General features: G+C 42.5%; 1 protein-coding gene across 10 annotated transcripts in view; it reads right to left on the reverse strand.

The window, feature by feature from the left end:
- The window catches only part of dnm1a (dynamin 1a), a 48305-nt gene extending 36595 nt beyond the window's left edge, over positions 1-11710 (reverse strand). For 7 of the 10 annotated variants that reach the window (XM_069171844.1, XM_069171811.1, XM_069171776.1 and 4 more), the window contains exons 1-4: positions 11250-11709; positions 2085-2158; positions 651-800; positions 321-524 (exon numbers count right to left, since the gene is read on the reverse strand). In XM_069171844.1, coding sequence (XP_069027945.1) covers positions 321-524; positions 651-800; positions 2085-2158; positions 11250-11410 — 589 coding nt within the window. In that variant the 5' untranslated portion in view covers positions 11411-11709. Of the gene's footprint in view, positions 1-320; positions 525-650; positions 801-2084; positions 2159-11249 lie in introns of all 10 variants that reach the window. The other 3 variants (XM_069171838.1, XM_069171795.1, XM_069171829.1) reach the window with 2 other exon arrangements.
- Between the last annotated feature and the right edge of the window lie 364 nt (positions 11711-12074).

The raw sequence follows: 12074 nt of genomic DNA on the forward strand, positions 1-12074 counted from the left end.
CAAAGAAGAGAAACACACAAAAAATAATAAAAGGAATTAAAAGGAAAAAAAACAACTCGTGCAGTAATGTGAGCTGTAAAATAACGAGATTTTTTTGGGGGGGATTAAAAGTACTTATTAACTGTTGTGGGGTGAAAAAGTTCAACATTTCCCTCATAGAGCAGTATCAGATTAAAATGAATATGGACATATTCAAGTGGAGTACTTAAAAATCCAGGTCAGTAGATGAGTTTTGTCTCGTTAGTTTCTCTACATTTCTGTGAACTTTGTGTGTGTGAGTGTGTGTGTGCGGTTGTCTGCACACACACACACACACTCACCCTGAGGGTCGACCTCTTTGGCAATCTTTAAAGCGTCAGAGTTGGCCAGATCCGCATTGGCCGGGGAGACGGCCAGCATCAGGCAGTTCTCCTTGGTGACAAACTGCATCAGCATTTCTCGAATCTGAGACTCGATGTCTGCCGGTTGGTCGCCCACGGGCACCTTGGTCATCCCCGGCAGGTCCACCAGCGTCAGGTTCAGCACTGTGAGGAGGAAAAAGGGAACAGAGGAACTAAGAAAACACTAACACTGATGGACTGGATCAAAATGAGATCATATTGACCTTTAATATAACTGTATAAACAACATGAATATCATCCCAAACTCACCATGAGGAGAGTAGACTCGCAGGTTGATGGGCACCGGGGAGATGCCCTTATTGGCCCCGGTGGCACGGTCGGTCTCCGCCTCAATCTCCTGCCGCACCTCATCGAAGTCGATGAACTTTTTTCCCTTACAGTGCAGGAACTCAGCATATTCTGGAAGACAAATCAATGGAAGTGAAACTGCAGAAAAATGGAGCGACATCACAAAAGATAGAAATGAGGTAAATAATACAGCAGTAAAAAAATGTAAAAAGGAAACTCAGCAATTTTCAGGAAGAAACTATTAAAATGAACAGGCAGTAATTCCAGCTACATTATTAAATAAAGCACTGAAGCAATGAGAGAGGAGAGAGGAGGAGAGAGGAGAGAGGAGAGAGGAGAGAGGAGAGAGGAGAGGAGAGGAGAGGAGAGGAGAGAGGAGAGAGGAGAGAGGAGAGGAGAGGAGAGGAGAGGAGAGGAGAGGAGAGGAGAGGAGGAGAGAGGAGAGAGGAGGAGAGAGGAGAGAGGAGAGGAGGAGAGAGGAGAGAGGAGGAGAGAGGAGAGGAGAGGAGAGGAGAGAGGAGAGAGGAGAGGAGAGGAGAGGAGAGGAGAGGAGAGGAGAGGAGAGGAGAGGAGAGGAGAGGAGAGGAGAGGAGAGGAGGAGAGAGGAGGAGGAGAGAGGAGAGAGGAGAGAGGAGAGAGGAGAGAGGAGAGAGGAGAGGAGAGGAGAGGAGAGGAGGAGAGAGGAGGAGGAGAGAGGAGAGAGGAGAGAGGAGGAGGAGAGAGGAGAGGAGAGGAGAGGAGAGGAGAGGAGGAGAGAGGAGGAGGAGAGAGGAGAGAGGAGAGAAGAGAGGGTTGCTGTGTGACCAAGAAGGATCTCATGTGTCTGAAGGGCAGGAGGAAGATGCACGTGGAGGATTTGCTGTGTTAAAGATGTACGACGTTAAAATTCGTGCTTTAAGATGTAATTTGTTTAATGGCTTCAACAAAACACAGAGATAAGAGACGAGAGACGACCTTTCTCTTCACCTTCTGGTAAAAGATTGCGTGCAGCCGCATTAAGCTTTAAAATATCGCTTCAGAAAGCTCAGGGTGACTTCACCAAGACATCCATCTCCACCAGAGCTCCTCAACTCATAAACAATTAGTTAGATGGTTATTATATGCTAATAATTAAACCCACAAAATACTACAAACATCGTCTTCTCCTCCGGCTTTCTACAAAAAAAAACATACGTGAGCTAACGTCATCCATTTTTTTTTTTAGTTGACAAACTGTTCGTCATAAATTGGACAACAGAAAACACAACTGAGTTTTATTCCTGCAGAAACACCAAATAGCACGTTTCTGTCTGTGTGTATTCAGGATAAAGCTGCTGTAGTTAATGGATGGACTGATAGTACTACATATCACATTAAGTGGAAGACAAGAACCTCAGATACTTTTATGATTTTTACCTGTGGAGCAGTTCATCAGCTGCAGAACCAAAGGACGACGGGTCACGATGCCAGAACCACGGGGAAGGAAATCCCTGTAACACAACAGACGAGAGGGATGATTGGTCAGTGACACAAACAACAATCCAGGACAACAGTAAAAAAAAAACAAAAAAAAACGTACATATAGACACTGAACGATCATGAGTGTTACCCAACATACAAAAACAAATAAACCCATTCAGAAAACTGAAAAACACGACGTCACAAACAAACGTGTCATCAAAGAACAACGAGAGAATAAACGATTCAGTAACAATGAATCAGCCTCTTGAGGCTCTGAGAAGACTTCAGTATTATTCCCTCAAGAAAGCCCATTTAACTGATGTAAAACAAATATTGACATTATCAGTTACTTTGAAGAATATTGATGGTTTGAAATATCACGAAATAATGAAAAATGACCATCGCAGTTGCTGGAGTGTAAAAATAAGTGATTTTGTTTTAGTAAAACAGGAAATTAGACAAAACTGCCACTGACTGTGGGAGCTTTAATGTGTTTTAATGGTTCTCATTAACAAAGAAATAATCAGACAATATTACAGAACAACTTCACATTTCAATCACACTGACGGTTCACCGACAAATAAACACATACTTATTTATTTAATATAATTAGTCCAATTTCTGCTAATTGAATTACTGAAGAGGATTTTTAAAAAGGTCAATTTGTAGTTTTGTAATATAAAATGTTTCTCTTTTCCACCTCTCAAAGTTTAAAAAAAAACAAAAAAAACAAAACAAATCAAAGTGTTTAACATCTGTTAGTGACTAAAACAATGCTCTGGTGCGTCTGAGGTGTAAAGAGCCTTCCAGATGGTTTTCATGACTTCTTATGCACAAGATTGTTTTCTTTGGAGGCGTTCAGCTGCTTATGCAACATCAGCGTCAACCCGCCGCCAGCACTGTGAGCTCCTCGACCAGCTGACGTGACAGTTGTCATTCAGTGATGCATGCTGAGCGATAACAAGGAGAGCTGCTGCAGATTCATGTGCTGCAGTTTGAACTCCAGGATATTTGTGTTCTTTACAGAAATGCAGTAAAAGAAAGAGACAAATGTTTCTGATAAATATTCTGTTTTCAACCATGAACTCTTAATCTGAAGACAGAGGTTGTTTAAAATGTGTCCACACAACAAAAAAACCTCATATCTGATGAGAGAATCAGCTGAACGGCACGACTAAGAAATAGATGAGGCCTCTGTTTGAACCTGAAGCAAAGCCCGAGGCAGTTTGGATGCACGAGTCATGAGCTGAGAGTTAATCAGACCTGAGCCGCTGTGTTCAAAACTGTCGATGCGTTCATGAGCAAACTCATAAAGTGGGAAAGATCCAACCTCAGAGTGGGAAATTGCACCGTAGAACTGGGAATATTTCACCAGGAGAGATGGAAGCTTTTTAAATAGCTCGACTTAGTTTGCCTAAAATATCATGAACTCCATTTCATCCCTGATTTTTGTTTATATGGATAATGACGGCGTCGTTTGTCACTTCTGAAAGGAGGAAACAGAGCAGATTTTCCCAAATGGGAACTTTCCCAATTCCCAGCTACCTGAACGCACGACAAGGAAACGGCAATATGTCAATTAAATGTTAAACGTGACGATCGAGTGCACTTTGCTCGATCTTTGAAGGAATAGTTCCTCAATTCGCACCTCTGAGATGCACCTGAGCTAAAACTGCTTCTCTGTCAAAAGGGAAAATAAATCTGTCTGCCAGCACTTTTAAATCTCACTCATGGACATTTAATCTCATTCGTTAATCTGTATAAAAAAAAAAACTGAGTTATAAAACTGATCATTTGCCATTTTACAGGCTGATGGGAGACGCACAACCTGAAAACATAATCCTTTTGTGTTTGTTGTTTTCTCTCTAAGCATTTCTATCATGTGGTCTACCTGCCTGCAAGAGTGAAGGTGTGTGTGTGTGTGTGTGTGTGTGTGTGTGTGTGTGTGTGTGTGTGTGTGTGTGTGTGTGTGTGTGTGTGTGTGTGTGTGTGTGTGTGTTTATGGGCCTTCCTCTCTCCCACTTGAACACCTTTTAGAGAGGACAGATGGTCTTAACTGCAGGTCTTCCTCCCACTCCACTCCTCCTCATCCTCCCCTCAAACTGCCACCCCGGGTATCCTTCAAAAGGGTTTTCACACACACACACACACACACACACACACACACACACACACACACACACACACACACACAGCGTGTTTACCACATTCCTGAAAACACAGACTAAAAGAGTGACTCTTTCTTCTCTCTCCAATCACTCATCATTGACCTAATCTTTTTGAGAGGGTGACAGTCCCCTCCCCCCCTCCTACCCTCCTCTACGCTCATGTTACTGCCAAACGCACACAATCCCCACACCACGGAGACACAGAGGAGACGGCCAACATTTGAAACAATGAAACGGAGCACAGGAGGATAAAAATCGAGATATTTATGCAACATGAAGAGAAGGAGAGACACTGAGAGAGATTTTAAGGTGACATCAAGATACCTTCTGCAAGCACTTACCTATAAGTGCTCTCAGCAATCAGTCGGTCTAAAAGCACTTTCAGTCCTGTCAGTGTTTCTGGCAGCAACATTTATCCACCTCATAGTTTGATTGAACATTTAAGAAAATCTTCGGTTTGATGGACATCTATGTGCACGGTGAAGTTGTGGCTGGTTTCTTAGGTTGCATAACCGCTGTGAAAGCAAGTTTACATACTCAACAGCATAATCCTGCTATTTTTAAACGGTCGTTCTGAATCATTCATCTAAAGTACGATTGTCCAATTTCAGTCACAACACGTTCCTGCAAATGTTTCACAATAAAAGGGTTTCTGTCTGGTGGGCTTTTAATTTGAAATGCATTCAGGAAGTTTCTATTGAAACGTAATGCATTAACTTCAACAGGGCAAATGGCAGCGGATCAAAACGAGGCTTCGAGTTGACATTGTCAATTAATAGATACTGGCTGGTCACAGGATCGAGGGAGGTCACAGACACACTGATCTTTATTGTCGTGGAGTCACAGCTGAGCAAACAGTGGTGAGCAAACAACACAGAAGCCAGCATGAGTGCACACATACACATCAGTGACATCAGTGACATCAGTGATCAGTGCGTCACCTCACTCCCGATTCCCAGACACCGTCACACAGAGCTTCATCTAATCCTGCTCTAACGTCTGCAGCCTCACGAGCCCTGACGGCAGCGAACCGGCACAACCGGGCAATTCTACTTCCCACCAGCGTTTGGGTCATTTTCTAATGAATACACACACACACACACACACACACACACACACACACACACACACACACACACACACACACACACACACACACACACACAAACACACGTGCACACCTGCACAGCTACACACACACACACACACACATTGCTGTAAACCACAGTGGAAGACGGAGCCAACGAAACAGCTGATTGCTGGACGGTGAGCATCGAGATTAGACCGCAGCCAATAGGAGAATGTGTTGCAGGCAAACTGCGGCCCAAACAGAGATTAGAGGTAATCCTCTGTAGCAGTATCAGAACAAACGATGTCCGCTCTTCCTCTGTCTCTCGCTAACTGCTTTCTCACTCATACGTTCCTGTTTTTATATTCGACCTCTCTGTGAAACAGATTTTATTGTTATAACGAGACTAACGCTGTTTTACAGGCCCTATTTATTTGTAAAGATTGCCTGAAGAGTTTCCTTCAAAGAACAAATCAATTTGATATTAATTACAGCTGAAATCATTTGTTGGTTGATTTTTATTTGAAAATCAATATATACATACATTCATTTTATATCTGATACAAAGATCAATACCTATAATGTTTCAGTCGTGAGGATTTGCTACTTTTATTGGCCTCATGTGGAACGGCGATCAGACAAAACAAGCAGTTTACTGTTGCCACTTCAGGCCACTAATTGATTGATTAATTTTTATTAAAATTAATAAGAGCAATAATCATTAGCTGCTGCTAGAGTGCTTATCTTAAAAACAATATTTCAGAAAGTCCTGAGTTGTTTATCTGTTTACTAACACATCTTATTCATTCATTTTTTAGAAAGATCCCGGGAATTTTACAGAGGTTACATTGTCAGCTGACTTTATAAGCAGTTATTGATTTCCTCTAGGATTTCCTCAGAAGAACAACAGAAATATAAATAGCTGGAAAACTGACAAAGATCCATTTAAACAAAGATAAATGATTGTGAGAATTGTGAATTATTGAAAACTTGAATATGAGTGTCTGTCGAGAGATTTATCAGAAAAACTATGGGAACTGTAAAATAAAGTGTTATCACAAGATTAGTTTGGCCAGTTTACTTAAGAGAAAGAAAAAGGCTCACAAATCAAATTTTTGCTTATCAAGTCTGAAGGGAATCCAAGAAAAACATTAAAGTACCAGAAAACTGAAAAAGGATTATCAGGCGGTGTAAAACTACCACATTAGAATACTAATTATCCAGTGTAAGTCATTAAAGGACACTTCTTCTATGTCTCTGTTCCCCTCCCTCCTCCTCAGGTTTTTTTTTGCTTCTCTTCGTCAGCACGCTCAGTGTTATGCAATACATGAAACCAGCTATACATCATAAGATTAATCTCAGTGTGGGGGATGGAGCAGTGATGGCAGCAAGGAGAAAAGAACGTTTGTGTTGTGGTTTTATGTTTCTGGGTTGTGTTGGAGCCTGCAGCCTTCACTGACAACAAAACAGCAGCATCACCCTCCTCAGTTTGGTTATATCACAGGAAAATATTGTACGATATATATGAAATTCTTTCTAATTTCTAAACTGTTAATCCGACTCTATGTCACATAAAATGATTGTTAGAGTGCGTGTCATTGCGCAGGAGATCTCCTCAGACCTTTTTGTGCCAACAGAGGACAATAACATTACTAAACCCGCCATTGCTTCTATAATCCACCACAGGGACAGTAAACTGAGGTGCCCTTTAATCCGCTATAATGATATGAATATTAGACATGAAAAGCAATTCTCATTGACAGTGATATCATTCAGTGTTTGTTGTGTTTTAGGAGAATTACTGGAGCTGATTTAGTTTTCAGCTCCTTTTGCGAGAGCTGTCCGTGGTGCTGAAACTAGACGCTGGACAAAAACTCCCAGTTGAGCTTTTGAAAACATCCTCCTTACTAACTGAGCTGTAAACTGACTTAAACAGCACATTCAAGTAACCAGCAAGATATTCAATATACTGAATTTAAGCCTTTCTGTAACAGACACTCATCTGCGTCAGGTGTCACTGGTTATTTTCTGCTACCACCTTACATACAGTGCTAGAAGCGGATGTAAGCGGACCTCATCTAGAAATTCAAATCTCCGAAAACCACTTAATTAAACTCACAATTCAAGAAAAAGGCAGTTTTCTATTGAATAGAAACCTGCATCATGACAGAATTGTCGAAGTGCTGTTGCAGTTTTACCAATTTTGGGCTTTTTCTGATCACTTCATTCCTTTTTTTTCCTGCAACAATTAATCTGATCCATCTTTTCCTCTTCACTGTGACTCTCGATCCAATTTTTTGTCCCCTCTTAAGTGAAAACGTCATATTTAATGATAATGAATTCACCCCACCTCTACCTCCACACTTACGAACAGTTTTCACCCAGCTGGCACTTCATGTGTTCAGCACTGGAGACCAGTACAGCTCCCGGCTTTGTCTGAGATAATTAGACTCGTGGGAGTCTGAAACACTGACTGGATGACAGCCACAAATTGGAAGCAACAGTTGTGCTCAAATTTATATGTTAATGTAATGTCTTCTTTTATACCAAACACAGAGGACCCGATGAGACACGACCAGAAGATGCAGGTCTAACATAGAGTGATGCCTGAACTGCATGCACAGAATAAAAGAATGAATCTGCACCGGTTCTGATTATTTATTGTCACTTTAAGTAAATGATTAAGACACATGTCAGATTTTGAGTAGCAATACTGAGAGGATTTGCGACATTTGTCTCTTATCATTAATCAAATATCTGTGAGACTGTGATGACATTTATTTTCTGGCATTTTAAAGTCTAGATTTTAAAAATCAATCAGTTTATTGAAGAAAAGATCAACAAATTAAACAATTGTGAAAATAATAGTTAGATGCAGCCTTAAAGAGAGATGTGTTTTTTTCTCCTTGAGCTAAAGACATCGATAAAATGAAAATTGTTCTCATCATTCAAGAGGAAAAACAAGCAAAGAGCAGCTCGTAAAATCAGCCAAATTAGTCTTAGTCATTAGATTTATTATTATTTTGACAAAAGAAAGGGCACCAGCATAAACAATGACTAAAGTCAAATATCTTAAAATATCAGCAAGTTATGATGACAGTCCGGATTGTTAAAGGTGTCTAATGACATACAGTGTCACAGTATCAATCATATTTAGTGGAGCCCTGCGAGTTTAGTTTAACATTGCTTGCTGTCGCTTTGGAGTTGAGCGCTTTTATATCTTATGACAAGAAAGCTCAAAGAGTTGAATTTAAATGAAGAGACACAAAAGACTGTGAAACGAAGGTGAAACTAAGATGATAAACGTTATATTGAGCATCAGCAGCTCTCTGCAAGAAAGACAAATTATGAAAGCAGCATCAAAAGAAAGGAGAGACGATGAAGACAGATTTGGTTAGTGTCCTCAGGTGTTCTATCATGCCATTACCACAGTATACTTGGACAGCTTCTGGCTGTCCTTGTCCCCGAGTCACACCAGCTAGACATCCACCAGCACCCAATCGAAATCTAATCCACCTGAGAGGGAAGGTGCCTCGAAAACTAAAGTCCTACCAACACAAATTTGAACTCTTTAGTTTTGCCCAAATCCCAAAACATCCATGTAGAAAAAATGGTTTGATAATGTGCCCACTCATGTATCTCCATCTCAGGCTCCTTTTGACCCACGTGCTGCAGCCAGGTAAATCCAAACAAGCTTTAAACAGCTGACATGCCTGAAGTACCTGCACTCTAACTGCCATTTGTAAGTCTCCTGCAGTTTGGTATTGATTGTCTGAGCTACTCATAAGCTGCAAAAAAAAAACAGGTCGAGGTTATGAGAGTATGAGAGAGGAATAAAAACCCACCATGAAGCTGCTTATTTTTATCAGCTAAAAGAACAAAAAGAACCAAAGCAGCTTAATGGAGGTCAAAAAGATCAGAAAGTCTGATGGATGACCAACATATGTTCTGCCATACACCGATGTGAATGTCTGTATAAAAAGAAAAGGGGGAAAAGAAGCGCTGTCACATGTAAACACACTGCATATTGTAAGTGTGTGCTGTTTTGGGCAGATAGGACAAACACAAAGGGTTTCTCTGGGGGAGGTGGAGGACGGGAGGAGCAGGAGGACAGGAGGACCTGAGCGCCGTCGCTGCAGGTGGACCAGGAGGACGCACAAATTAACACAAACGCTGCAGATTGCGACTTTTTCCATCTTTACAAAGATGTAACATTTACTTGTAATAATGTTGTGAAGCTTTCCTTCATTTAAAACAACCACCGCTCCCAAAGGGCCAGGCAACATAATTAGGCACGAGCTGTTTCTATGACAACAGCAGAATGAGTGTGCAGCATAGCACAGTCCAGTCATAAGTGTAAAGAGACTGTTTGAATTGAACTAATACTAAAAAACAAACAAACAAAAAAAGCAGTAAAAAGGGTAATAGCAAGATGCTGTCAAAAAAAATGTTTTTCCAATTATATTATTTTCATTTTAGGGTGTAATTCTGATATTTGAAATCATTCATCTGCTCATATGGAGTTGAATGGGAAGAGGAGGCAGCATATCATGGATACATGAAACTATCATGTACACAGTAAACGGCATGCTTCACATACTGCCATTTAAGATGGGGATTGGTGGTCATGTGGTGAACTGTGGTGGACCTATAGATCTACCAGAGAGTGACGAGATCACTTGCGGTTCTCGGATAAATCTTCCTCTGTGCATTGGGATGCATGACATTTGGTCTTGGACTATACCCGGGCCTTTGCTCAGCGTGACGGGGTGAGTTGGCCCGGAGCCACAGTACGCACCAACTCTGACCTTGCTTAAGCAGGAAATAGTGCTGAATCACACCCTGCGTGCACACGGGGATTCAACGTTCAAGAAAAAAGAAAGGAAGTTCTTCAGATCAAGTGAAATAAAAAAAAAAGAAAAGGGCTGCAAACACAGTGAGTGACACCCTGCCTGCATGTAAGCTTCACTTACAGCATTATAAGCACAGGCAGACAGATGGATGAGCTGAGCTGGAAGGGCTCAAAGCTCAGGTGGACTCTCTCTCTCTCCGTCTCTCTACAAGGTCATACTGCAGCATATCACATCAGATACGTCCCCTCGTTTCCCTTTCTATCATCATCAACTCCAGCCGACAGCTAAACTGGAACCTCTCCACACGCTGGCAAAGCATCATTATGCACCAGTGTCTGCTCAGGATTAAATAGCCTGTGGCCAACAAAATGGTAGCCCTGTCAGATAAACAACACACACACACACACACACGCACACACACACACACACACACACACGCACGCACGCACGCACACACACACACGCACGCACGCACACACACACACACACACACGCACACACACACACACACACACACCGGGCAGCCTGTAACTGTATCTGCTACACAGGAAGTGAGCATCCTAACTGACCCTGCTGCTGTCATGGGATGTCATGGGATTAAAAAGAAAACTGTTTTTATTCACAGCGTAGTCAAAAAAATAAATATTGTAAACTTGGGCTAATTTTTAAGCCTTTATATGCAGAGGCGGGTTACATTAAATACCAAGTCATTTAGCAGGAGTTTGTGGTTCCTGAATGCATCATGCTAACAGATAAACTTCAGTGGGGATTTGTAGGCCTAACATAATAAGCTGCTTCCCCTGGTGTTGTGCTCATGGAGGAAAGCGGGGATATAAAACGATTAAAAACTGGTTATATGTGCACCGATTTGGACCGTCTGAGTCTCTGTGGTGAATTTAACCCTTCCTGAAAGAGGGGGGTCGGAGGGGGGGAGGGGGGGGGGGGTGTAAAAATGAAAGCCTATGCGGCCGCTGCGCGTGATGCGTCGGGGCGCACCGACGTCCACCGCAGCCTTAGAAAAGCTACTTACTTCCCTACGAAGTTCTCCAGCACCGAGCTCTTCCCCGCGCTCTGCCCGCCCACCACCGCGATCTGCGGCAGGTCCAGGTTGGAGTTCTGTCCGATGGCGGAGAAGGCATCCTGCATGCGGTTCACCAGAGGAATCAAATCCTCCATTCCCCGGTTCCCCATCTTTGCGGTGCAAGAGGAGGAGGAGGAGGACGGGATGTCTTCCTTGTCAGAGCGGGGACGGATTTATCACTCCGTTTTCTCCGCGTCCCTTTTTGCGCCACCCTCGCGTTCAGAGGGCGTTTTGTTTTTTTTGGGGTCTGTGCGCGCACTCCGGGTCACTTCTCGATTTGCTTCCTCATCGACGGGCGCCTCTTCGGTGTGTCAGATCACCTCAGCCAGGAGGACTCTCTCCACCGCACTCCTCTCTCCACCGCACTCCTCTCTCCACCACACTCCTCTCTCCACCGCACTCCTCTCTCCACCACACTCCTCTCTCCAAGCGCCGCAGGGGGGGAGGAGGATGAGGATGATCTCGTGTTTTCAGAGGGGATCCTTGCAGTGCCGCACTCACACCGCTCGGAGGAGACACTGCTTTTGCTGACTCTTCCAAATCTTGTTTCTCAAAATGTAAAGATTAAAAACTTGCCCTTCAGTTTTTTTATATTTTTGCCCCAAAACACAAATCTGTGTATGATGTACAGAGCTGACTACGGAACTAATATATGACACGATATAGCCTTTATGTCCTGATAGGCTTTTGTGTTTATGTAGGCTATATATATGTGCCAACAATAAGAATGTAATAAGATGAAATATATGTCTGAAATACATAGAATGCAGTCGC

Source organism: Embiotoca jacksoni, unplaced genomic scaffold (genome assembly GCF_022577435.1).
Source record: "Embiotoca jacksoni isolate LCO1_2020_lvr unplaced genomic scaffold, fEmbJac1.0.p SCAF_10, whole genome shotgun sequence".
NCBI lineage: Eukaryota > Metazoa > Chordata > Actinopteri > Embiotocidae > Embiotoca > Embiotoca jacksoni.